Source organism: Syngnathus typhle, linkage group LG2 (genome assembly GCF_033458585.1).
Source record: "Syngnathus typhle isolate RoL2023-S1 ecotype Sweden linkage group LG2, RoL_Styp_1.0, whole genome shotgun sequence".
Lineage (NCBI taxonomy): Eukaryota > Metazoa > Chordata > Actinopteri > Syngnathiformes > Syngnathidae > Syngnathus > Syngnathus typhle.
This window is the reverse complement of record NC_083739.1, coordinates 13,584,675-13,607,621: the sequence shown is the minus strand read 5'-3', so window position 1 is coordinate 13,607,621 and position 22,947 is coordinate 13,584,675. Positions and strand designations below refer to the sequence as shown.

At 42.0% G+C, this 22,947-nt stretch overlaps 1 protein-coding gene across 1 annotated transcript; it reads left to right on the top strand.

Moving 5' to 3' along the window:
• The first annotated feature begins 961 nt into the window (after window positions 1-961).
• On the top strand, window positions 962-22,548 carry nup210 (nucleoporin 210). Its single transcript, XM_061269866.1, has 40 exons — window positions 962-1,330; window positions 1,868-2,007; window positions 2,224-2,355; window positions 3,360-3,456; window positions 4,136-4,286; window positions 5,437-5,569; window positions 5,652-5,810; window positions 6,126-6,194; window positions 6,274-6,380; window positions 7,085-7,225; window positions 7,348-7,485; window positions 7,597-7,752; window positions 8,105-8,303; window positions 8,669-8,814; window positions 9,272-9,490; window positions 9,736-9,909; window positions 10,024-10,216; window positions 10,419-10,525; window positions 11,444-11,548; window positions 11,886-11,987; window positions 12,118-12,246; window positions 12,472-12,599; window positions 12,683-12,818; window positions 12,911-12,973; window positions 13,384-13,563; window positions 13,638-13,718; window positions 13,816-13,947; window positions 14,024-14,182; window positions 14,452-14,543; window positions 14,647-14,821; window positions 15,918-16,093; window positions 16,993-17,213; window positions 17,300-17,436; window positions 18,277-18,391; window positions 18,861-19,007; window positions 19,618-19,868; window positions 19,954-20,149; window positions 20,436-20,546; window positions 20,796-20,870; window positions 21,116-22,548. Exons 1-40 carry the CDS (start codon window positions 1,182-1,184, stop codon window positions 21,196-21,198), a joined length of 5,604 nt encoding a protein of 1,867 aa, XP_061125850.1. The 5' UTR covers window positions 962-1,181; the 3' UTR covers window positions 21,199-22,548.
• The last annotated feature ends 399 nt before the right edge of the window (window positions 22,549-22,947 follow it).

Here is a 22,947-nt window from a genome sequence, read left to right as displayed (position 1 = left end):
GCGACTTCAAAGTGGATGAGCGCTCGGTACACTAAACTCAGGATGGCTAATTAGAATTTGGCAACACATTAGGGTTTCATCTGAGGCCTACTCTAAATGTCAGAGAATATGATGCCTGGCCAGCATTGAATCCAACATTGTTGGAAATACATACCTTGTATTATATATAAAAGTAATAAATTGCTCAATAGTGAGTGGTAAACAGCTGGTGGAATTTATTGAACAGACAGGAAGACTCTTAGTTGGGTTCTTCAGCGTCTAGAAACTGAGCTTGGTTGGACAATGTAAACCTAGTCAACATTCTTGACTTGTGTGTGATGTGGATGTTTATTAAAAACTTTACCGTTTCATTTTTAAAGTTAAGCATACTGGTGAAAATAATAAAACAAATGTTGGGCAAACTCAAAGTTTCAGGGAAATCCAACAATATTCAACAAAATATTCAAAAATGTGCTCATGTGAATTCCACCCCCCCAACTCCACACACCCAAAAGTTGTGTTTTTACATTATGTGTGCCTCCCCCTTGTGGGGCCTTGCCATGCTGCTCAGTCGTTATTTTCTGAGATGACAGGGCAATTACAAAATGGCCAGATACTTATAACTTTTTGTATTGGTATTCACTCAACAAACTGGATAGATGTCATACTTAATCCAGGTCAAAGACTCTTTTTGACCTATGGATTCATTTCATGGACTGGGACGTTTAAAACAAGTTTATTCTGCACTCTTGAGTGTTGCATGAGAGGGAATGCTGTTTGGTTTAAAAGATAAACAATTAATCAGATTAAATGACTTGGGTTTTAGGGTTATGTTATCAAATATTGTAAGAATGAAGTGATAACGGAGTAACCCGAGTTATTACCACTGGTATATTGACAGATGACGAAAAGTCGAGCTCTACTGCTTAACATATGAGTGTCACTTTAAGAAAACGCGTCATCTTTCCAGCAGCGTGACGTATCCGGACTCCCCGCATGCTCGCAAGTCCAATAGTTACAAATGGCGGGTTGTCGGCATGTATTAGCTTCGCTGTATATGAAATGTTTATGAGTTAACATTCGGGTTTGTTCTCTTTCCGGAATATACATAACCTCGCTCAAATAATACCGACCGAAATACTTTAATGAGGCGACATACGTTTGTTGCGGTTTCTATTAAATCTAAGTCATATTAAGCGGAAATGCAGTCGGCATTAGTTTTGTTGTCCATACTTTGTGTTATTCCAAAGAATGGCTGCTTCAAGCTTAATACACCCAAAGTGCTGTTGCCCTTTGCTAGAGGTACGCAAATTAACTTCACACTGGAAACTACCGAGGGCTGCTACAGATGGTGAGTAGAGAGAAAAAGGTGGACATGCTCACAGAGGAAGTGTCGATTTACAAACACCCCCCCCTGCACGCGCACAGAGTATCTGTCGGTTAGAGACTGTGTGTGACCAAAATAGGAAACACGCGCCAGCACAGCTTTCTTCGTGAACCTAAACATTCGTTATGTCACTTTTATTTATGTGTAATAACCTATATGACCAGCTACTGCCTTCTCTCACTCAGCAAGTAACCTTGCGAAGAAGTACAGTAATTGTAACCAGTACTCCCCTCCTAGGCATGGAGGGGCATGCACTGACAATTTAAAGTTTAACCAAAAGGAGGCGCACACACACGCACGCACACGATCAACACTATGAAAGAGAGAGAATGCTTAAATATTAACTTGCATGAATGAAAAACTTTAGTGTTAAAAGCTGAACCTACCCAGGAATGTTAACCCAACTTTGGGTTGTTTGTACAAAGAAAATTGGTTGTTTTGTGCAAAACAGCCCAGGAACTTGACCAATATATTCGGTGTACTGTACTCATGCTCTTTAAGGACATCAAATCGACCAGACATAGCAAGCGTCCAGCCCATAGATGAAGAGACAAGCCGAGGCTGTTCCAGGAGAGCAGTTCTTCAAGGTGTATCTACCCAGCCCTCCCGATTGACCAGCACCATTCTGGCTGAAGATGTTGGTAAATATCAAGGAATTACAAATATGTTATACTGCATGTACTTCATGGAGAAAATCTACACAATCCGCATGAAATTCTTCTATTGCACAACAGGGTGTTTGTCCTTCCCTCTTTACTATTGTGCAATTATTTATGCAGTTTTTGTTGACTCAGAATGTTTTATGCTGTTATGACTGCTTGAAATGTGCATTGTGTGTTGCCCTTCTTTGTTCACAGTGACAGGGCAGGTACTTCGTTGTGATGCTATCGTCGACGTGATCTATGATGTCACCGTTGTGTCCACCACCAGAGAGCTACACCTGGAGGATTCACCCCTTGCACTCGAAATTAATGCATTGGACTCTGAAGGTGCCCATGAGATAAGCTTACCGTCATTATAGCCTGCTACTGCTTGGTTAACTACTCCCTCAACCAAGCTAATTAGCACATCCAGGCTGGTGATGATGTATTTGATATATAACATTTAAATTGCAATGATTATATCGCTCACTTTGTGTATTCTTGCTGCTGTGAAGATTGACCAAGTTCAATATCACTTTAGCATTAACTATTTTGGATCCCATCAGGCTGTGTCTATGACTTGGTCTCGTTTGTTTTTGTTCCCTGGTCGGTTAAAGACAAAGTCATGTAACTAAATGAGCTGTGGCTACAGTCTGATGTTTTCTGTCAAAAGCTCGAGGGCAACTGGTTGCCAGCATTTTGCCACAAAGCCCCCAAGGACCACACGAGTAACCCACTGGTGTGTTGTAAAAATAGCTCACCAGTAATGGATACATTGTACTTTCCTAGGAATGATGCCAAAGTGATCGTTTGAAAATATAAACACTTGCAAAGTGAAGCGTGATATGCTGATATTAATTGTTTTTTGTAATTAGGCTCTCATGCAAAATTATTCACTTCTTCTCATACAGTAGATGAATATAATAGTAAAAATAACATTATTCAAGGTCATTTGGTGAGATTTGTTGTCTCAGAAGTGTATATAAAACCCGTAGCCCATTGCATAAAACAATACCCAAGAAGTAGCGCTCAGTTTCAAAACAATTGGTAACCCACGTTTTAGGTATCGGGTTTTATCTTTGATAACCTTTGGCCTCAGAGTCATTAATTTTAGTAGACTGTCGAAGAATGTGGAGGAATGCCTATTGGTCTCATACAGGCTAATTCAGTTGCCATGAGTTGTCAGATGGATGTGTTCAGCATCCTTTAAGTCCAGCCAACTGTATATTGATCTGAGTAACAAATATATGCAGATATGCTAAATTCCAGGTGTTGCATGCCCTCTTGTTTAATCTTCAGTGACTTGTTTAAGCATAAGAAGTCAATCATGACTCTTGTGCCTTTTCTCACAGGAAACACCTTCAGCACGCTTGCCGGTCTGGTGTTTGACTGGAGTTTAGTCAAAGATGGGGATGTAAAAGGATTCTCTGATTCTCATAACTCATTACGGTAGGTCTTTCCTTATATCTGCATTATTTAATAGCAATGTAATTATATTGTTTTTGATTTATTTGAGTACAGTGGTGCCTTGAGATATGAGTGCCATGGTTTATGAATTTTTGCGATTCGAGTCGTCACTTCCCCAATTTTTGTTAAATGATCAGAATTTGAAACGAGTGCCGTTCAGACCCCCCCACCACTAGATGGCGCATACTTCACAACATCCTGTCACCACCAATTCACATTGGTTGCCTTGCAATGGAAGGACAATATCAGTACGCAGCAGTGGTGCACCATACAGCTGGTTCGATAGCTGAATAGACCCCAAAAAAGAAAAAGGATGAACAATATATTTTGTATAATTCTGTTTTGTGCTCACATTGTCGGTGTTTTCAGGTTATTTTTAAGAGCAAATGTATTATTATGCAGAGTAATGTTGAATGCAAATTTTCTAATGCAAACAAATGTATGAAAAACGCATTTTGTGTGTTTTTGGGGGGGGGGGGGGCTGGAACAGATTAAATGTGTTTCCATTCATTTCAATTGGGGAAAGTTGACTTGATATACAAGTGCGGTCATGAAATTAATTAAATTCATAACTAAAGGTACCACAAGGGTACACCTGGTGGCTACTTATTTGGGTCGGACCCCAAAGTTAACAATGCCACGTCTTGTCTCTCTTCTTAAGGTTTCTCAAGTTTTCTGAGTCCACATACACGCCTCCTGATTACATATCGGAAATGGAGCGTGTTGGAAAACAGGGCAATATCATTTTGGTGTCAGGCCTGAAAACAGGACACGCTAAAGTGAAGGCCAAACTACAAGAGTCACTCTATCAAGTAAGATAAAAATACTTTTCCTCCACAACTATTCAAATGTATTGCCTGAGTGTCAGACAGCCTCCAGGATTTCCTAGTGTTTGAGGACGAGGAGAATTTAAATCGTGGCCTCTATGTGACTGTAAACGTCCACTGATGTAGGGATCTAAATATAGAAAGATGGGATAATCATTCGTCCCTACCTGACTCATAATTTCATAGGTTTATGGCCGCTATGTGCCAGTCATAAAATAAAACTTCAATTAAAGATTCCCCCTTTCCTTAGGGAAAGTTGACTTTTAAGGTGATAAACGGTGAAAATGGAGTGTTGGTGTGAGAATACCAGCCGTTTTGAAAATGATGGCATTTTCCAGTGACATTAATTTTTAAAGATCTAAATTAATTACGTTTTTTTGATTTGCCCACTTTTCTGACCTCACAAGTAGTTAGGGATGGGCATGTATTGGTGTCGGTGCCAATACCAACCAGCCTTATTTCATACCAGTATTGGCTGCCCTTTTGTGACAATTTTAACATCATGAACTAAAAATGAGAAGAATAGAACATTGCCATTAACTTTGTGTGATTTAAAGAAGATTATTTGGTCTTGAAATGATCTGTCATTGTGTTTTGAGAGAAATGTTATCCAAAGTACCAGATTGATTGATTGATTGATTGATTGAATATTTATTGATCCCCAGGGGTGGGGAAATTCAGGCCCCAGCAGTATTCATACCACAGAGTGGGTATACAAAAGACGCACAAATGGCATGAGCGCAACTCAACAGGCTCTCATAAGGCTGCCACACAACGGCGCCACAAAGAAAGCCAGAAAGTGCTCAAGATAAAAGCCATCAAAGCAAAACAAAGATAAAAGACAAAGGAAAAAAAGTAACTGTGGCCAACCAGCACCCCTCAATACAAGATGTATCAGTGCTTGGTATCTGACTACTCAAGAAAGTGACAACTTGTCAAAAAAGCAAGAAGCAACTAATCTATTAACTTTTCCTGATTTGTCATAAAAATCTACATGCATGTGACTTCCAATCGATTAAGCAGATCAAATTGATATCATGTCCTCTTTAAGGCTCTCTTATGCTGTTTTTTAAACTCAGTGGTCTGAGGATGAGGCTGTTGCCATGTGGCTCATGATTTCCATTCTGTGCTGCAGGATGTGAATGCAGCTGAGGTGAAACTACTGATTTTAGAGAACATCATGCTGAGCCCTGCACACAACGTCTACCTCCTGGTTGGAACGTCAATCCGATACAAAGTCCTGAAGATAAGACAGGGCTCGATAGCCGGTATGACTATCAATGAGAGCTTGCGTTTGCACATCAGTATAAATCTAAGCTAGTATGTTTTCATTTCCCCATGTTTTTGAAGAGCTTTCAATGCCGTGTGATCAATATGAGCTGCATCTTCGGAACAGCGTGGTCGACACAAACAATAACCCGGATGTTGCTGTCGCACGTCTGGATCAAAGAACCTCCATGGTTACCGCCGTTCAACTGGGACACATCAATGTCGTGCTCGACCATAAAAGTATCCTTCTGAAATATTCCCGCCTGTCTGCTGGAGGCTTAATAATGCACTGATGAGGTGCACCGGCTCATGACCCATTCCACTGCTAATATACAGTAACAAGACAGTACAGTCTCATTAGTGTGTTTAGTCTGCTCTGATAGAATTTATCTCCTACTTGTGCTGTTATGGAAAAGTTTAAAATATTCTGGAAAGGAGCAAGCAGATGAAGCCGCTTGCATAAACCAAGAAGATGCAGCGGGAAGCGTACATGGTTGTCCAACAATAGCCATACTATCAACATCACCACCAAATTTCCTTACAAGTATTATTTAGGTCTTCGAATGCAAGGGGTGTTTCGTCTTCCCAATAGCACTCTGTATGTGGTGGAACCTGCCTACTTAGGTTTGTTCAGTCACTCCCTTTTTGTTGCAAAGGGAAAAGTGATTGCGAGACGTTTTTCAAACTTGTATACTTGGTTTAGGTTTTAAAATCCATCCTGGAGACAGTTGGGTTCTGGAAACGGGTCGAGACTATGATATCCTGATCGAAGTACTTGATAAATCTGGCAACAAAATCTACCTGTCTGACGTAAGTAAACCTCAGTGGGCTTATAAGTGTATTGAACGCCTGTAGGTGAAAATGTCACAATAAAAATGCTTATTATTTTAAAATGAATCACTGTGATGATCTACCAGCCCCGTGACGTAGTTCAGCTTTCGCCAGTGATTGGCTAGTTAGTTTCCGGTTGATTCCCTGCTCCGTTCACAACAGCGGGGAAATTAACGGAGGGAAAAACGAGTAATTTTAGCGTACTTAAGTTCTAGTCGAAATAAAAGTAAAATTTGCTACCGCCGTTAACAACTAAAGACTCCTACTCAGTGGAAACACAATGAAGAGGGTGTCGTTTTTTTTCTTATCACACAGTGCTATGAAGCAAACATGTCTGTAAAGTTCAGACTTGTAGTACTATGAAACGGATTTTAGCCGTGCAATGGTTACGTAACATCGAAGCGCTCGAGTTTTTCTGTTCTTTCATTATCTCTCTGTTGCAAAGGGAGAGAACAGTTAACCGGGACTCTTCTAGATTCACTAGTGCGATCCGATCAGTATGTTAGGGACCTGATCAGTTTTCCATAATGTGATGCCAACTGCACTGCCCTTTTTACAACATTTTTCTTCCCCTTCCTCACACGTTACACACGTTTGTACAGCTCACAGCTTTACTGTTACCATCATTAACAAAACATAAAGCACATCTGTTGATGTTTCTTTTCTCCTTCTTTTTGTGGCAGAACATCCGTATTGACTCAGTTTTTTCATTGGACTACTTTGAGGTTTTGCAATCTTCCCTGAATGGATCTTATCATAGGGTCAAAGCTAAGAAAGATGGACTAAGTATCATTGATGCTACCTTAAGAGCTGTTGAGGATGAAGTAAGTTTGCTATGTGCTTGTTCATATTTTAAATTCAAAATGACAAATGTTTCAACCTTTTATTCTTCCACAAGAATTCCGTGGCCAGTCTGAATACTTCCTGTGCTCTCTACTTCTTTTAGAAAGGTGGGGTCCACCCACTAGCCAACCCGATTCACAATGAACAGGATGTGGAAATTTATAACCCTATAGTTCTAAGTCCCAGTATTCTCATATTCCCATGGCAACCCAAGGTCGGCGTCTATCAATACACAATACAGGTATAATTCAATAATATGAGCAAAAGTGTTTTGGGCAAACACCTTTCATGGTGTACAATTTCTATTCAGTGTCGTTGAGAGATGTATCTTTGCTGTCAATGCTTTGGATAGGCAACCGGCGGCAGTGGAAATTTCAGCTGGTCTTCCTCCAACCCAAGTGTGGCCACAGTGACTGTCAAAGGCGTAATGACAACAGCCAGGGACATTGGCGTCAGCATAATTAAAGCCCAGGATATGCGCAACCCTCTCCACTTTGGGGAGATGAAGGTATGGTGGCTGCCAACATTATTGACAAGCCCTTTCATTTGCAAATTCAATTCACAAATGTGAATGTATTAGTATTGAAAGCAAAACTAAGTTTTAGCAGTGCACTGACACCTCTGTATTCTCTGCATAGTTCCCTATAGCATTTTTAAATGTATTAATCTCCAATAATATAATGAAACATTCAAAGCGATATGATTTTTTTTGCATAAAAATGAATTAAATTTTGGCGGGAGGCTGTCAGTTATCACTTTAATTACTTAGTGATGGAGCTTTATCAACTGAAACGTGTACTTTCTCTCATCCCGAAGTTTGACATTGATTTCAAGAAAAAAAAAAAAATGTAATCCTATAGGTATACGTCGTTGAACCTGTAGCAATGGACTTTGCTCCCTGCCCAGTGGAGGCTCGAGTGGGCATGATTCTAGAGCTACCGCTCAGAATATTTGGCCGACTGGAGGAAAAGTGGATGGAGCCTGTCATGTTGAGTGACTGCTCCCACTTTGACCTGCAGGTAGATGTGGAAAGCCAAGGCGTCTTTCAGCACCTTGAAGGCAAGTCTGCAAATGCATTCTGATGTGTGGCATCTGCTTCAGCGCACAAAAGATTAATTCTTCCTCTTATTGCTTGTTGCGTCACTCACAGGAGACTTGCCATCAAGTAAAGGTCATTAACTAATAGATGGCACATTTGCTGGTCATCCTACTTGTCAGTTAGTCAAAGGAACAGACCACTCAGGCATATTGTATTTGAGAATAAACGTGCATGTTTGCTTGTTGTCTTGTTTTTATTTGTTGGTTGTGGCAGTGAGACCAGCAATACATCGATGTGTGTGTGTGTTTGGTAGGACACATAGAACTTGTTCAACATTGAAATATTTTCAAATCGGTCGTTTAAAAAACACGTTTTTGCCTTGTAGGTCGACTGGGTCCAGGCCAAGGCCACTGCAGTGGGGTGAGAGCCAAAGCCCTGGCCCCGGGCTACACCACGCTGTCGGTCAGCTACAACCATGCCAATGTTCACCTCCGCGCAAAGATCACGATTGCAGCGTATCCTCCCCTCATCGTGAGTCCTAAAAAGTCTCAATACAAATATCCTTGTCGACAGATTTTGTTCATCGAACGTCACAAACCTTCCCTTAAGTCATTTTGTGATTCTCTTCCTTTGGTCTCAAAAGGCCAATTAGCCTTTGTTCTCTAAGGTGGCAAAAAAGCCACTCTTGCACGCACCGTGGGCATTCATACCCATAGGCTGCCCTTAGAATCAAGGCAGAAATGGGATGATGGGTGACTCTTCAAATGATCTCCTCTTGGATTTCTTCCAAGCTCTATGCATTTTAATTATGCATTATACGCTTGCTAGTCTGATTTATAAAAGTACGCCTCTCTGCTGCATAGGAATAAGATGCGCTGGGCGATATTGCAAAAATCTGCCATTGCGATGTAGGCCGTTTTATGTCATAACAATGTACGTGGTCACGCTCCTTTCTTAGACTAATTGTCTTACTGATGTCATTTGGCAGGCTATTGACCCCGAGTCCGTGGCTGTTGTGACACTGGGTTCCTCTAAAGACATGCTGTTTGAGGGTGGGCCTCAGCCTTGGGTTCTGAAGCCCTCTAAGTTCTTCTGTGACTTGAAAGCTGAGAATGAAGAAAGCGTGAGCCTGACTCTGGCTAGCCCACTCTCCCATAATTACGATCAGCACTTGGTCAGAGCAACCTGCAGGGTATTGGGAGAGCAGGTAATTTCTCCATGTTTGTTTGAATAAAATTGTAGTGATATTAGGTAGGCTTGACTTTTCCTCTTAAAAACTACACATTTTAGCTTTGTCTTTGTATGTATTGGCCGCAACACTGATGATTACGGTACTTACACAACCCATGCCGACAGAAAATTTGTTTGTACAATACTATTCTGATCCTAGAGAACACGTGTATTATGGTGACCCCACTGTCAGCTTTGTAGTGACCCATCAAAACTTTGCAGATGCTGGAGGTGAGGGTGAGCAACAAGGCCAGTATGACCAACCCTTATCCCGCCGAAGAGCGGGCATCTGTAAAGTTTGTTTGCGCTCCTCCGTCACGCTTCACGCTGGTCCCAGTGTACGCCGTTCCACAGCTAGAACTCTCATGCCCTCTGCTGCAGCAGAACAAATACGTGGTATGCTTCTTTTTTCCTCCTTGATTTAGAAGAAAAAGAAGCCTCACTATTGCAATGATGGTACTTAGGCAAAATGATCCAACGAATGATTGTGTCTCTTGTGCTGTTTTAAAGGTACCGGTTACAAATTACCGGAACTCCGTTTTGGAGCTTGCAGCTTTTGATGAACAAGGGCGGAAGTTTGACAACTTCAGCTCACTGAGCACAGTGTGGGAATCAAGCAAAGTGTCCCTGGCCAGTATCGAGCCAACCCTACCTATGACCCTTGAACCTTTTGAGGATGAAAACAAACAGATGAAACTACACGGTATAAGTGTCTCGTCTTAAAAATTGGTCTTTTGTTATATTTTATCAGACCTAAGCTTGGATATCTTTTCTTTGGGTGAGCTTTTTAGGGAGGCAGCCTTTCCTGAATTGATTGCCTCAACTTCCATTGCTGGAGTTCTTTGATGTCTAAAATCATGGATTGCTTTGTTTTTTAATTAGCAATTCTTTGTCACCCGTAATAGGCCGGCAGATCGTTGTCGTGCATCGTCAATCGGGGATTGCTGCCATCACGGCGACAGCGCTGGAATATCAGCGGTCTCATATCCAAGCAGCCAATGTTCATCGACGGGTACGTGTTAAATTTGACAGTTAATGTTATCATTGAACAGTCTGTTTTCTCTCCTTGCTGTGACGGTGACCTCCTTCCCTTCTTTGTCTTTCCTGAAAGACATTAAAACCCCTCTTCGGTACATATCTATTACGTATATAACTAACAAATTCTCAAAGCTACAGTACTGCATTTCAGTTTAAAAGAAGGCTTTTATTTTCAAGGCCCCATTTAATGCTTTCTACCAAAAAGTAATCTGCAGCTGGGCAAGGAGAGGCGCATGTTAATATTCCTTGTAAATATGCAACGATTGCTTTGGGTGGGAAACTGTAATGAAGATGGCAAGCAATTGTAGCAGTTTTTTTACATTCATTGTGTGGGCTTAATCGTCAGACAAAAAATCTACAAAATATTTGAGTTTGTTTTGACATTTTTTGTCACACGAATATAGCATCTTGCCATCTTTCTATCTCAAATATTCGATGTCGCTTGACTCTGAATGCATAATAACATCCTGTGGATGCAGGCCGGAGGCATTCTAAATATATACTTGTCCATTACCCTTTACTTTTTATGTAAGTATTTTAGAGGAAAATAAATACCTGATGGTCCAGTGGGTTAGGATGTGGCGCTTTCACCGCCGTAGCCTGGGTTCGATTCCTGGTCAGGCAGCCATAGGGGGGCACATGTCAATGTCTCCCCTGTGCCGGTCTCAAGCCCAGGTAAATGCAGACGGTTGGGTCAGGAAGGGCATCCAGCGTAAAAACGTCTCATGCGACCCATTTAGACAAAAACGGATGGTTCGCTGTGGCGACCCCTGAGGGGAAAAGCCGAGAGGAGTCACCATTTTAGCTATACGGTCAGTTGTACATTGACCGATTTTCCATTTATTTCAATTAATTAGTTTCTTTTTGTCTTTTTCAACTGTTTTTTTGAAAGGGTGACACGTTTACCCTTGTGTCAGCAACATTGGAACTCCTGTTCGTTGAAGCTGTGAAGGTTCTTCCTGACACATTGACCATATTCAACCACCCAGATGTGCGGGTAAGAGATGTATTTTTATTGTACTGATTGATAACTGTTGGCTCCATACATTTAGTATTAAGTATTGTATTTTTTGCAAGTAACTTCATCCAAGCACATTTGACAGTTTTAGAGGGCCCTGCTTGCCCAAGACGTGTTTGACACATGTAAGGCATAAATAAATGCCGTGAACTCTGTTAAAGGTATTTTAATGTGCAATTGTGATAAGGTTTATCTGATGTGACTCGCACACCATGCTCGACCGACCTTGCATGTGAGCTTGAATTGTGAGATGAAAGTCTTATCCATACCAAATTTGAGATATGTTGAAAGGTTTTACGTGTGTTTTTCCTTACAGAGTACTCTTGTCGTACGAGGGGGGTCAGGACACTTTTCTGTCAACAGCAGCATTAAAGACATTGCAGATGTGGTGTTTCAGGACACCCAAGGAACAGTTCAGGTATGTGGGGACATCTGGATTTGTATTGGAGTCAATTAGGGAAGGGAAATAGGAAATCACAGTATGAATGCATATGGTGGTTTAAAGGGTTCCATTTGAATTTCTCTTGTGAATTCCTTTATGTTGCCAGGTTGCCCCTATCCAGCCAGGTGTGGTGCAATTGATGATTCATGACCTTTGTTTAGCGGTCCCATCTACAGCCAAAGCCACAGTGCGGGTTTCCGAAATCCTGGAGGTGAATTTGAGAGTGGTCGACAAGGTCAGTTTCCAGTCTGATAATTCTTCATTTAATGAATGTGGTTGACACAATGATCCTTATTACAGTATATGTAACACATTCCATGCGTGCCTTGGTGGCGCTCAACATATTTGTTCTGTACGAGTTTTCAACTTGTAATATTCATGGAGCTCTCTTTGGTTTGCCCTTCCTGTGAACCAAACTGGTGATTTCCCTAATGACTGGCCTCATTTGTCTCATTTACAGGTGGAAATTGGCAAATCAGTAAGGTGTTATGTCACAGTATTGAATGACAACAAAAAGCCTTTCCCGACCAGCTATTTCCCATTCATGAAATTGACAGTCAAGGCAGAGTCTTCAATTGTTGCATTAACGTAAGTGATATGACACTTGATGTGACACTGGTGTTAAAAAGTATCTTATCCTTAGGGGACACATCTTTCTGTTTCTTTTATAGACCACTCGCAGAGTCCACAGAACATGACACTGCGGTTTACGTTGCAAACGGTCTTTCTATTGGCCAGACAACATTGTCAGCTGTCGTAGTAGATAAAAATGGGAGAAAAATTTCATCCGCCCCTCAACAAATCGAGGTATTTTGTTTGTTCACTTCACTCAAGTCATGATCACGACTTCCAACATACAAACTACACCATGTGAACTCCTTTTTTTTTTTAAAAAATAGGTATTTCCACCATTCAAACTCATCCCTCGGAAAATGACTCTGCTGATTGGAGCAATGATGCAGGTGTGTTTGTGTATCCGCGACCGATGCTCATGCTGACAACAGGTAGCATCAGTTGAACTTGCCAGAAGAGTTCATTTGGTCCGCCATCACTCTTCCAAAAGGGACCTTTGCCAGGCTTCTTCTTCAGAAAACAGCATTGGCCTCAATGCTCTCTTCTCTTTCGGTGCACTGTTGTGCTCATTAAAAAGCACCGTTATCTAATCAGAACTCCATCTAATTACCCAACATTACATAGGGCAATATACCCAAGTGATGTACCACTTCAGAAAGTTCATGTAAAAGGTTCATCTAATGATTTTTGCCATTGTCGTCGTAAAATGAACGGCGATAACTCTTGGAAATGCTTCGGCCTAATTGTTACATTGCCAAAATGTATTCATTATTCTGATTTAAAATCTCCTTGTTTCTAGATCACATCTGAGGGGGGCCCTCAGCCTCAGTCCAATATTCTCTTTTCTATCTCTGATGAGGACATCGCTTCTGTTAACGGTATAGGTCACGTCAAGGGTGTGAGCGTCGGTAACGTCACTGTGACAGGACTCGTCCAAGCTGTCGATGCTGAAACCGGCAAGTTGGTTGTTGTGTCAAAGGTAAATAACGTCATCGGGTGATGTGGGTGAGTTGTCACAGATGCAACTGCAAATGTATTCTTCTGTGTTTTTAGGATCAGGTAGAAGTTGAGGTTGTGCATTTGACTGCCATTCGAATTCGAGCACCCATTACACGTATGGAGACGGGAGCGCAGGTACGCACTGTACATTTTTAGAAAGACTGTTTCCAGTCGAACACATTTTATTAAATGGTCGCCATGGGCCCTTGTCGCACCTTATTTCCTTCTGTAGATGCCTGTGTTTGTGATGGGTTTGACCAATAGCCAAACACCCTTCACCTTTGGCAATGCTGTGCCAGGACTTAGCTTCCACTGGTCCACTACCAAAAGGGACATCCTGGATGTACAGTCAAGACACTCTATGGTATGCATGTGCACCACCTGTGTGCACTGTTGTTCACTATTCACTCTTTGCCATATTTGCCTTCCTATGCCCGCAGGCTAATGTGGAGCTCAACGCCGAGCACAATTTCGGCATGAGCGTGACGGGTCGAACAAGAGGGCGGACTGGGCTCAAGGTTGTCCTCAGAGTTGTCGATCCGGTTGTTGGTCAACTTGCTGGGGATCTTCCAGAGCTCAAAGATGAGATCCAAATCCAGGTACACCTCTAAAACTGGGCTCGGGTTTACATTTTACTATAAAGTGAGCTAATTGCCACAATGTACCGACCTGCCCCATCTGCTGCCTCCATCAAATTTAAACGTCAAAAGCTGCAGAGCAGTGGAATTGTTGATCTTTGGAATATTTGAAGTTAGCTTTGGGAAGCGATAAGTCTACAAATTAAATGTACTTAACTTCACTGTGCCAGAGACTGTAACGTGTCAATCATGCCCTAATAATTGTGGTGTCACTCTTTGCTTTGATCAAGGTCTATGACAAGCTACACATGATTAATCCCCAAGTCGAGTCCGACGAGATACTCATGACTCCAAATTCAGCCCTCAAACTCCAAACCAACAGGTCAGTTCAACTTGCAGGTTTACCTTGTTCCTCAATTAAATACTGAGAAATTAAATACTGAGAAAACCCTACCTGTAAGTTGACTTGTGTTGATATGCACTAGGGATGGTGTGGGTGCACTGTCATACCAAATGATGAATTACGCTGACCAAGTTGCTATCGCGCAAGTTGATGACAAGGGCTTCCTCTTCTCTGGCCCACTCACTGGCATTTCATCACTGCTGGTTACTTCACAAGAGTCTTTTGGTGTCAATCAAACTCTCATCGTCGCGGTAAAGGTCAGTTTGAAAGGCTTCCTCTGACCTTTTTAAAACATATAAATTGTGATTTGGATTACATTCATTTTGTCATTTCACTTATGGGGCGGCATGGTGGAGCACTGGTTAACACGTCCGCCGCACAGTTCAGAGAGTGTTGGTTCGATTCCATGGTACATGATTTGTGTGTTCGCCTCGTGTCTGAGTGTGTTTTCTCTGGGCACTCTGGTGCTCTCCCGCCTCCCAAAGACATGCATGGTAGGCCGATTGAGCACTCCAAATTGCCCCTAGGTGTGAGTGCGGATGCTTGTTCATCCATGTGTGCCCTGCGATTGGCTGGAAACTGGTTCAGGGTGTCCCTATTGCCTGATTTTTATTTATTTTTTTAATTCAATGTTTTACCAGGTAAGTCAATTTAGAACATTTTCTCATTTACAATGGCGACTTGGAGGCAAGGTGTGTGAAGTGACTTGCCCAACAACACAACGATACGTGACTGTGACAGAGCTAGGGTCGAACCGCCAACCCTCCGGTTACTAATCGACCTGCTCTACTGCCTGAGCCACGGCCGCCACAATGCTGATGACTGCTAGAATAGGCTTCAGCACGCCCGCGACCCCCGTGGGGACAAGCGGTACAGAAAATGGATGGATGGATTTCACTTTTGATTTATTCAATGCAATGTTTGAGCACATTCCATATTTTTTTCACTATAAGCCACTGTGAGTCGCACATTTTTCATAGTTTGGATGGTCCTAGGACTAATACTCAGGTGCGCATTGTATATGGCTGGTTTTCTGGAAGTAGGGTCCAGGAGCGTGAGAGCCGAAAAATAAAACTTAATCATTTATACACTTGAACTGCTTCATTATCTCCATATATTCAGGTGAGAATTGGGGAAAAAATACCAAACTATAAACGAAACCTAATCGACAATTGATTGTTCATCATTGATTTGAGCAATTTGGTTCTTAAGTCCATGTTTATCCATGTTTATGTTCAAAGGAGCTCCAGGCCGTCAACCTCTATCCCTTGCTCTCTTGCTATGTGGTAAACAATTGTACAAGGTCTTGTGGTGGCATTGTAAGGCGGCAACACTCCCCTCCTCTTCCCGCAGGTGGTACCTGTGTCCTACGTGCGCTTCAGTACCAGTCCAGCGTTACACACGCCCACCGGGGAGAGCTTGAAAGCCCTCCCTTTGGGCATTGTCCTCACCTTCACCGTTCATTTTCACACCAGCACTGGAGAGACTCTCCACAGCGCCAACAGCCGTGTCACCTTCTCCACAAACAGGTGAGTCTTCACTCTACCTCTCGATCTGAGCAAATTTCCCTGAGGAGTGGGGTGCCAAAGCCACAAGCCACTCAAACATGTCTGACTGATGAGTCCTATGTACCAACTGACAACAAACTTGAAAATTTACACATGTTGACTTTACAAGTGCACCTCTAATTTACATCTCCATGTGGTACTGAAAGCAAAATATTTACAATAGAATACCAGACCTGTGAGCACGGAAGAAATTCTGCATTATAAGAATGATCTGTGCTTTATGAACATGGCACATTAAAAGTTCATGACTTCAAGTACAGTTTGGAATCACGAGGCAGACACTCCTTGTAATTCACTACGTTAATTCACGAGGCTGTTCTTGTCAACATGGTTTCACAAGTTGTTATCCCCACAATGAAGGAGTGAGTGAGTTAAATGAATGGGAGTGGTTGGCAGGGAAGTGTACTCATGGTGCTGACATTCACTTTTGGGGGGGGCGGGGGGGGGGGGGGGCAAACCAATCAAAATCAGAGTCATACAAGGCTGATACTCTTGCGACTGAAAAAAATAGGCTGATTATTTTTCAAATCTCCAAGAGGTGATTGGATTTGACTGGTATTTCAGTTGGGAGTAGCGTGTCCATAGCAGATGCTCTTTTGATGGAGGTAGAAAGCAGGACACGTATAGTCAAGTAGTGCCAACAAAAATGAAATGCTACACTCCTTGTTTATTTTTCTAATACTACTGGAGACAGCGTTTGATCAACTGCTCTGTTTGAGGCTTCCATTCAAAGATTAATCTGCTTAAGACAGTCTGAATTTTCAGGTAATAATGCAGAAAAGAAAAAACTCTGAAGGTCTACCTTTCAAATACTTTTTCTTTGCAATTCATTTTTAAATTGTTTTCTCCCTGTCTGTTAGGGATGATCTGGTGCAGGTCGGGTCTGGGCCTGATAACCACACGTTGACGGTCAGGACGGTCAACGTAGGCCTCACGCTTCTGTCTGTGCACGACAACGAAAACACTGTGATGGCGGACTACATTCCTCTTCCCGTGGAGCATGCCATCCTGCCAGGAGAGGCCCAGAGCCTGGTGGTGGGAGACGTCATTTGCTTTACTGCACAGCTGACCAGTCAAGAGGGTGAGCGTCTTAAGAGCATGTAAATGTGCCAAATCTTCAGAACAATTTGTCATTTTGTGGTGGTTTTACTCTACTTTTCTCTGCAGGAGGTCATGGTATTTGGAGCTCCTCCGCCAATGCTGTGCTCCAGGTGGATTCCAAAACCGGTGCAGCTGTGGCCAGAGACTATGGGGCAGCTACCGTGTACTACGAGATACCTGGTGTTTTAAAAACATACAGAGAGGTAACGTATGTTTTCTTAATACAGAGCTCATAGCGACAAATGTAGTTGGTATAATTTACAAATGCTAACTTACTGAGAGGTTGGTGTTTTTTTTTTTTTTTTTGGTCCTTTGGTATAACTGATTAATCATATTAAACTCTTCCCTGTGACTTGTGGAGAGGAATTTGAACCCCGAAACAGACAGCACACAAGCAGCAAAATTAAATTGTTTATTGAACAAAATACCCAACAGGCGGTGAATGTTAAAAGTATATACTTTCAGTCATTTCATAAACCCTCAATAAAATGGGAATATATGTGCAACACGTCTTTTCCCGCAAAGTCAAAACCCGCAGCACAGCCGTGTGTCCGCTCAAGTGTCTCATTAAAGCACAGATGACTGGTGTAACTGCTGTACTGTAATGAATTAATAAGACATTGCCTGAGATTGGAATTCAAATTAAGGAGACAAAATAAAATAACGTTCATTTAATAATCAGTTGTGTTACTTTCTGCCTTAAAAGAATTGTCAACAGGGATAAGTGAGTGTACTCACGGTATGGCAAAAAGGTTTGAGTTTACACTAGACAAAAAAATTGTGAACCACTCCCATAGTCGGAAAGCATGTCCTGCTCCATCTAGATTATGTCACATTTGTGTGTGACGAGGTGCTCACACTTGATCAAGTAGAGAAAAGATGAAATACTTAATTTATTGTACTTTGTTTATTTTTTTTTCAGATTCAGTCCACCTAATTGATCTTTATGTAACCTGCATATTTGTACAGATACTGTATCACTATCTCTTATTTTTGGAATAATTGACTAGCGGGATAATTCTATTTTTCCCCTTGACTGTTAGGTTGTGGTGGAATCGTCTACAAAGACAGCCGCAATGGCGCAGGCCTTGGCAGTCAGAATTGGCAAGCAGACTGAAGTCTTACTCACAACCAGAGGACAAGGAACCAACCTCATTGGTACGGGAAATACTCAACTTGTGAAATTTTGTCACTACACGTCAATACTTACAAAACAAATCCATATGTGAACTTCCAAAGTGTTATTTGTCCACTGAATTGTTGCTTTTCCCAGTCATCACCCCAAAAGAGAACAACATTGTTAAACGCTAACGGAACCTTGAAGGCCACTTGCTCGGGTGAATAACTAAAAATAACTGCGGTTGATTGTTGATGTAAAAACCTGCACCACATTGCTCTCCACTTTAAGCCTCAAGGCCCTCATATTTATTGAAGTGAAAAAATACTTCACCCATTCCGTGTGTTATCTTTACGTTTCATTACAGAATGTATTTAACAGCGAAGCTTATTAAATCACTCTCAAATGCTTTCGGCACAGCTCCTTCCACGTTTCCGATCTTCATCTAATTTGTTTAACTCCTCTATTTATTGTAGCCTTAAGCTTATGACGATGTAATGTATCCTGCAGGAACCTGCTCCTCGATCCAGACAGAAGCCATCGCGCTACTGCAACCAGAAACTTCTGTCGCTTGCCTCCTCAGCTTTACGAGTGATGCTGTTGATTTCCCTCCAAGCAGCGTCTTCAAAACACACACCAGTTTTGATCCCAGCATTGGTATGTCTTGCCTAAATTTACATACCTGTTGGGAATGCTCCCTATTGGATCTGTAATGAGCTGGTGAATGTATGTATTTATTAACCCATATTTAACCAGCTAAGTCAGCTGAGAACCAGTTCCCATTTAGAATAATTTTAAAGAAATAAAAATAAAAGTGAATCTGAGGTGTCGATGCCCCCTCGGTTAAACTGCGTTTGATAGCTTTGACATGGCTCTGTGCAACAAGGTTGTCTTGAATCAAATGTGGCCGCTGTGCCTCCAAGTGAGGGGTCAGGTAAATACACCTTTACAAGCTGTAATCAATAGCTGTGAGGCTCACGGAGTATATCTAACAGCCCCCATCAAAGATGCCAGCTTGATATGTTGTGCTGCAGAGGCTTCTTAACGCCGGAAACCTTGTCTAATTGCAGTTGGAGTTAATGGGAACATGTGACTGAAATATACTGTCTATGAGGATTAGAACGCCAAGCTTTCTTTATTTGGTTGTTTTTGCTCTTATGTCATTTTGCCAGCTGCTTGTCTAATTTTTTCACTTCAATGTTATGTTTCCACTTTCTCATCAGTTTGTCATTTTTAGCCTCCTGTCTATTTTTTGTCCTTGCCATAGGCTTGTACAAGTGTTTAATGAGCCTGCAGCCAATGGCAGACCAGCTAACCCGAGTTCTCAGCATGTCCATGACCAACTTGCTAGTGAAGGCTGGCCTGGAGGGCAGCGCCTTCTCTGGGGAGCAGGTTAGCACCAGACTGCTGATAGAGCCCGCCCTCTACTGCGACCAGACGGAGCTGATGCTCTCCAACTTGCACCCATCTGCGGAGCTCTCAGTCTTCGGTCCAGCTGCTGCCCTCGCAGACATGGAGGTCAGGGGAAAGAACTTTTTTCATAAAAATAATGATTCCTCAGATAAAGCATTCCAATATAGTGGAATATTGTTTTGGGTCTTAGGTGGTATCCAGTTCTCCCATCATTGGTATTCAGAAGATCGAGGCACACAGCAGTCTGTCGAAGTACATCATCAGGGTTTTGGACCTGCGAGCAGCTGACTCTGCTTCCATTACCATCAGTAGTGCCTCCTCGGGTCAGAATCTCATCATCCCGGTCACTTTGATACACGAGGCTGAGCCTGGTGCAGGCATGCAAGGTAAGTTCCCCTCTGTGGGTTAATGGGAAGTCACAATAAGGTTGTGTCTTAAAAAAGATTTAAGAGGGACTGTATGAAAAATCTTTAATTAAGAGGAACACCATTCATTTCAGTAATATGTTAAAAAAAAAAGTGTCCAATTACATCAACATAGATTTTTTAATACAATCATAGCCAAAACAGTTCGGCCTTGTGCTGTAATTTACAAATTGTACTTTGTTGTAGCTCCATCTAGGCCTTGGAATACATTCTGACTGGTATTTTGTCTTGTTCTCTTCAAATGCAGCTGCTGCACAATTTGTTAACAGAGAGGGGGGCCACCCACCACACGACTCTTACCACGTGATGCTGTTTACCCTGTTTGCCTTGCTAGCTGGTACATCCATCGTCATCATCGGTAGGGTGCCAGTTACTACTAAATCGATGTCATATTGACCTCTTTATCTTCATAGTAACACACCTTTGCAATGGATTGCACTGTCTCTCAATTTAATGCCATGGTAAACGTATAGGTCATACTTGGATACCATTTTAATGATAATGCATATAATTTTTTCCTCTTTGAATTGCGCTATTTTTGATGCTCATTCTTGATGGTGTTATGGTTCTCGGCTCTTCACAAATTGTCCCATTTTGTCTTCTGCAGTCATCCACTCTGTGTTCTCTCCGAAGCAGCAAACGTACCCTCCTTTCACCCTCGGGAGCTCTCCACCCGTCGCTGGTAGGACACAGTTAGAATGATGTTTCCTGTTAGAAAAACAACGAATATGCTTGCGAGAAAGAATGTAAACTGTTATGTCATAAACCTGATTATGTGATAAATCTGATAGCATTCAGCATCATGCCCAACAATAGACTAACACACTGCAGTATATGTACCATCCTAAAAATTACTAACTTTTTCCTCATATTACAGATTATAAGTACCGTTGAATTCACTAGCACTCCTCCTCTCTGTTTTCTCAGCCCCAGATTCTTTCAATCAGTCCATACCTGGGATGGAGACAAACAGCAACTCCAGGTTGCGTCTCTTCTCTCCCAACTACTGACAAAGCCTTCATCATCCCTCTCGTCCCACAGAGGGTCATGACTGAATGTACCTCAATACCCTCACAGTGAAAGCTGTTGGATGCGACTGCAAAATCGTTTTATTTTGATGTTGGTACGAGACATGCAATGGAGGGCGGCTCGGAGGCGCACTGGGTAGCCCGTCCGCCTCACAGTTAGGAGGGTGCCGGTTCGATTCCACCTTCGACCCTCCCTGTGTGGAGTTTGCATGTTCTCCCTGAGCCCGCGTGGGTTTCTTCCGGGCACTCCGGTTTCCTACCACATCCCAAAAACATGCTTGGCAGGCCGATTGAGCGCTCCAAATTGTCCCTAGGTGTGAGTGCGAGTGTGACTGGTTGTTTGTGTCTGTGTGCCCTGCGATTGGCTGGCAACCAGTTCAGGGTGTTCCCCACCTGTGTGCCCGAGGACTGCTGGGATAGGCTCTGGCACCCCCGCGACCCACGTGGGGACAAGCGGCATAGAAAATGGATGGATGGATGGATGGATGGATGGATGGATGGATGGATGGATGGATGGATGGATGGATGGATGGATGGATGGATATATTTGCAATGGCCTTTAAATGCTTTCGTGCGTGTTTGTGCGTGGGTGTGTGCGTGCACATAGAACAAAGTTTCAATAGCTCACTGTCCTTGTTCTACCATTTGCTGAGTTCTGTTATACAAGCCCACTCCATTGTTCACGAAACTCATATTGTTGCCTGACTTCTAAACATGTTTTTTTTTTTCTCCCGGTAAGGTTATGCTGTGTATTGGTTGACTTTGCCAACTTATCAGTTTTCTTGTAAACTCAACAGAAGCCACATGCTTTTGTGACAAAAAAAACTGACTTGAAAATGCGAAGAAATGTCCTTTGTTGTTGTAGCCTACACACATTTTACCGAAAAGCCTACTGAAAGCAATTTAAAATGTGACAAATCCTTCAAATGTGCATCATCAGTTCAGTGATATCAGTTTGAGCCATGATGCGTGCAGCTTTTGTTCAATTGATCAATGTGAAACAGTAAAAGATGTTAAGCATCTTTCTTGAGTTGAGGAGCTTCACTGCAAGAAAACAAAATGTGACAGTCTTCAGGTTTTGTTTGGACCTGCTCAAGATACTGGCATAAAAGACTGATTTCCGTGAAAATGTCTTGATTTTTTTGGCTAAATGTTCACCGTGACGGTATGTTTTCCTCTTGTTGGTTTCCTTGCGTGAATATGCCTTTTCAAGTAATTGTCGTGATTTTGTTGGGAAAATGTTAACTGTGATGGTATGTTACATTTCTGTTTTCCTCCATTGGTTTTTTTGTAAATACGCCAAATAAAAGTCATTGATTAAAATTCAGCAAAGTGTATATATGTTATATACTAAAGTGTATGTACTAATGACAATTGAGAGGATCTAGCAATAACACACTTGAACATTCAATTTTTTTTTGCATTTCTGTTTTGGTTCATCAAAGTATTACCATTACATATAAAATGTTCTTTAGTATACCAATGAATGTTGATCCTGTTTAGATTTAAAAAAAAAACTCCAATTTTTTTTTTACGACTAGCACTTCTGGCAGATAACAAGTCAAGGAACGCTATGTTTGTTCAGAAATTCCACATTCTTACACATCTAACATGGAAGACAGTCGTACCGCTACTTACGAACTTAATTGGTTCCATGATTGGGTTTGTAAGTAGAAATGTTTGTAAGTCGAACAACGTTGGCCATAGGAATCAATGTAAAAGCACATAATG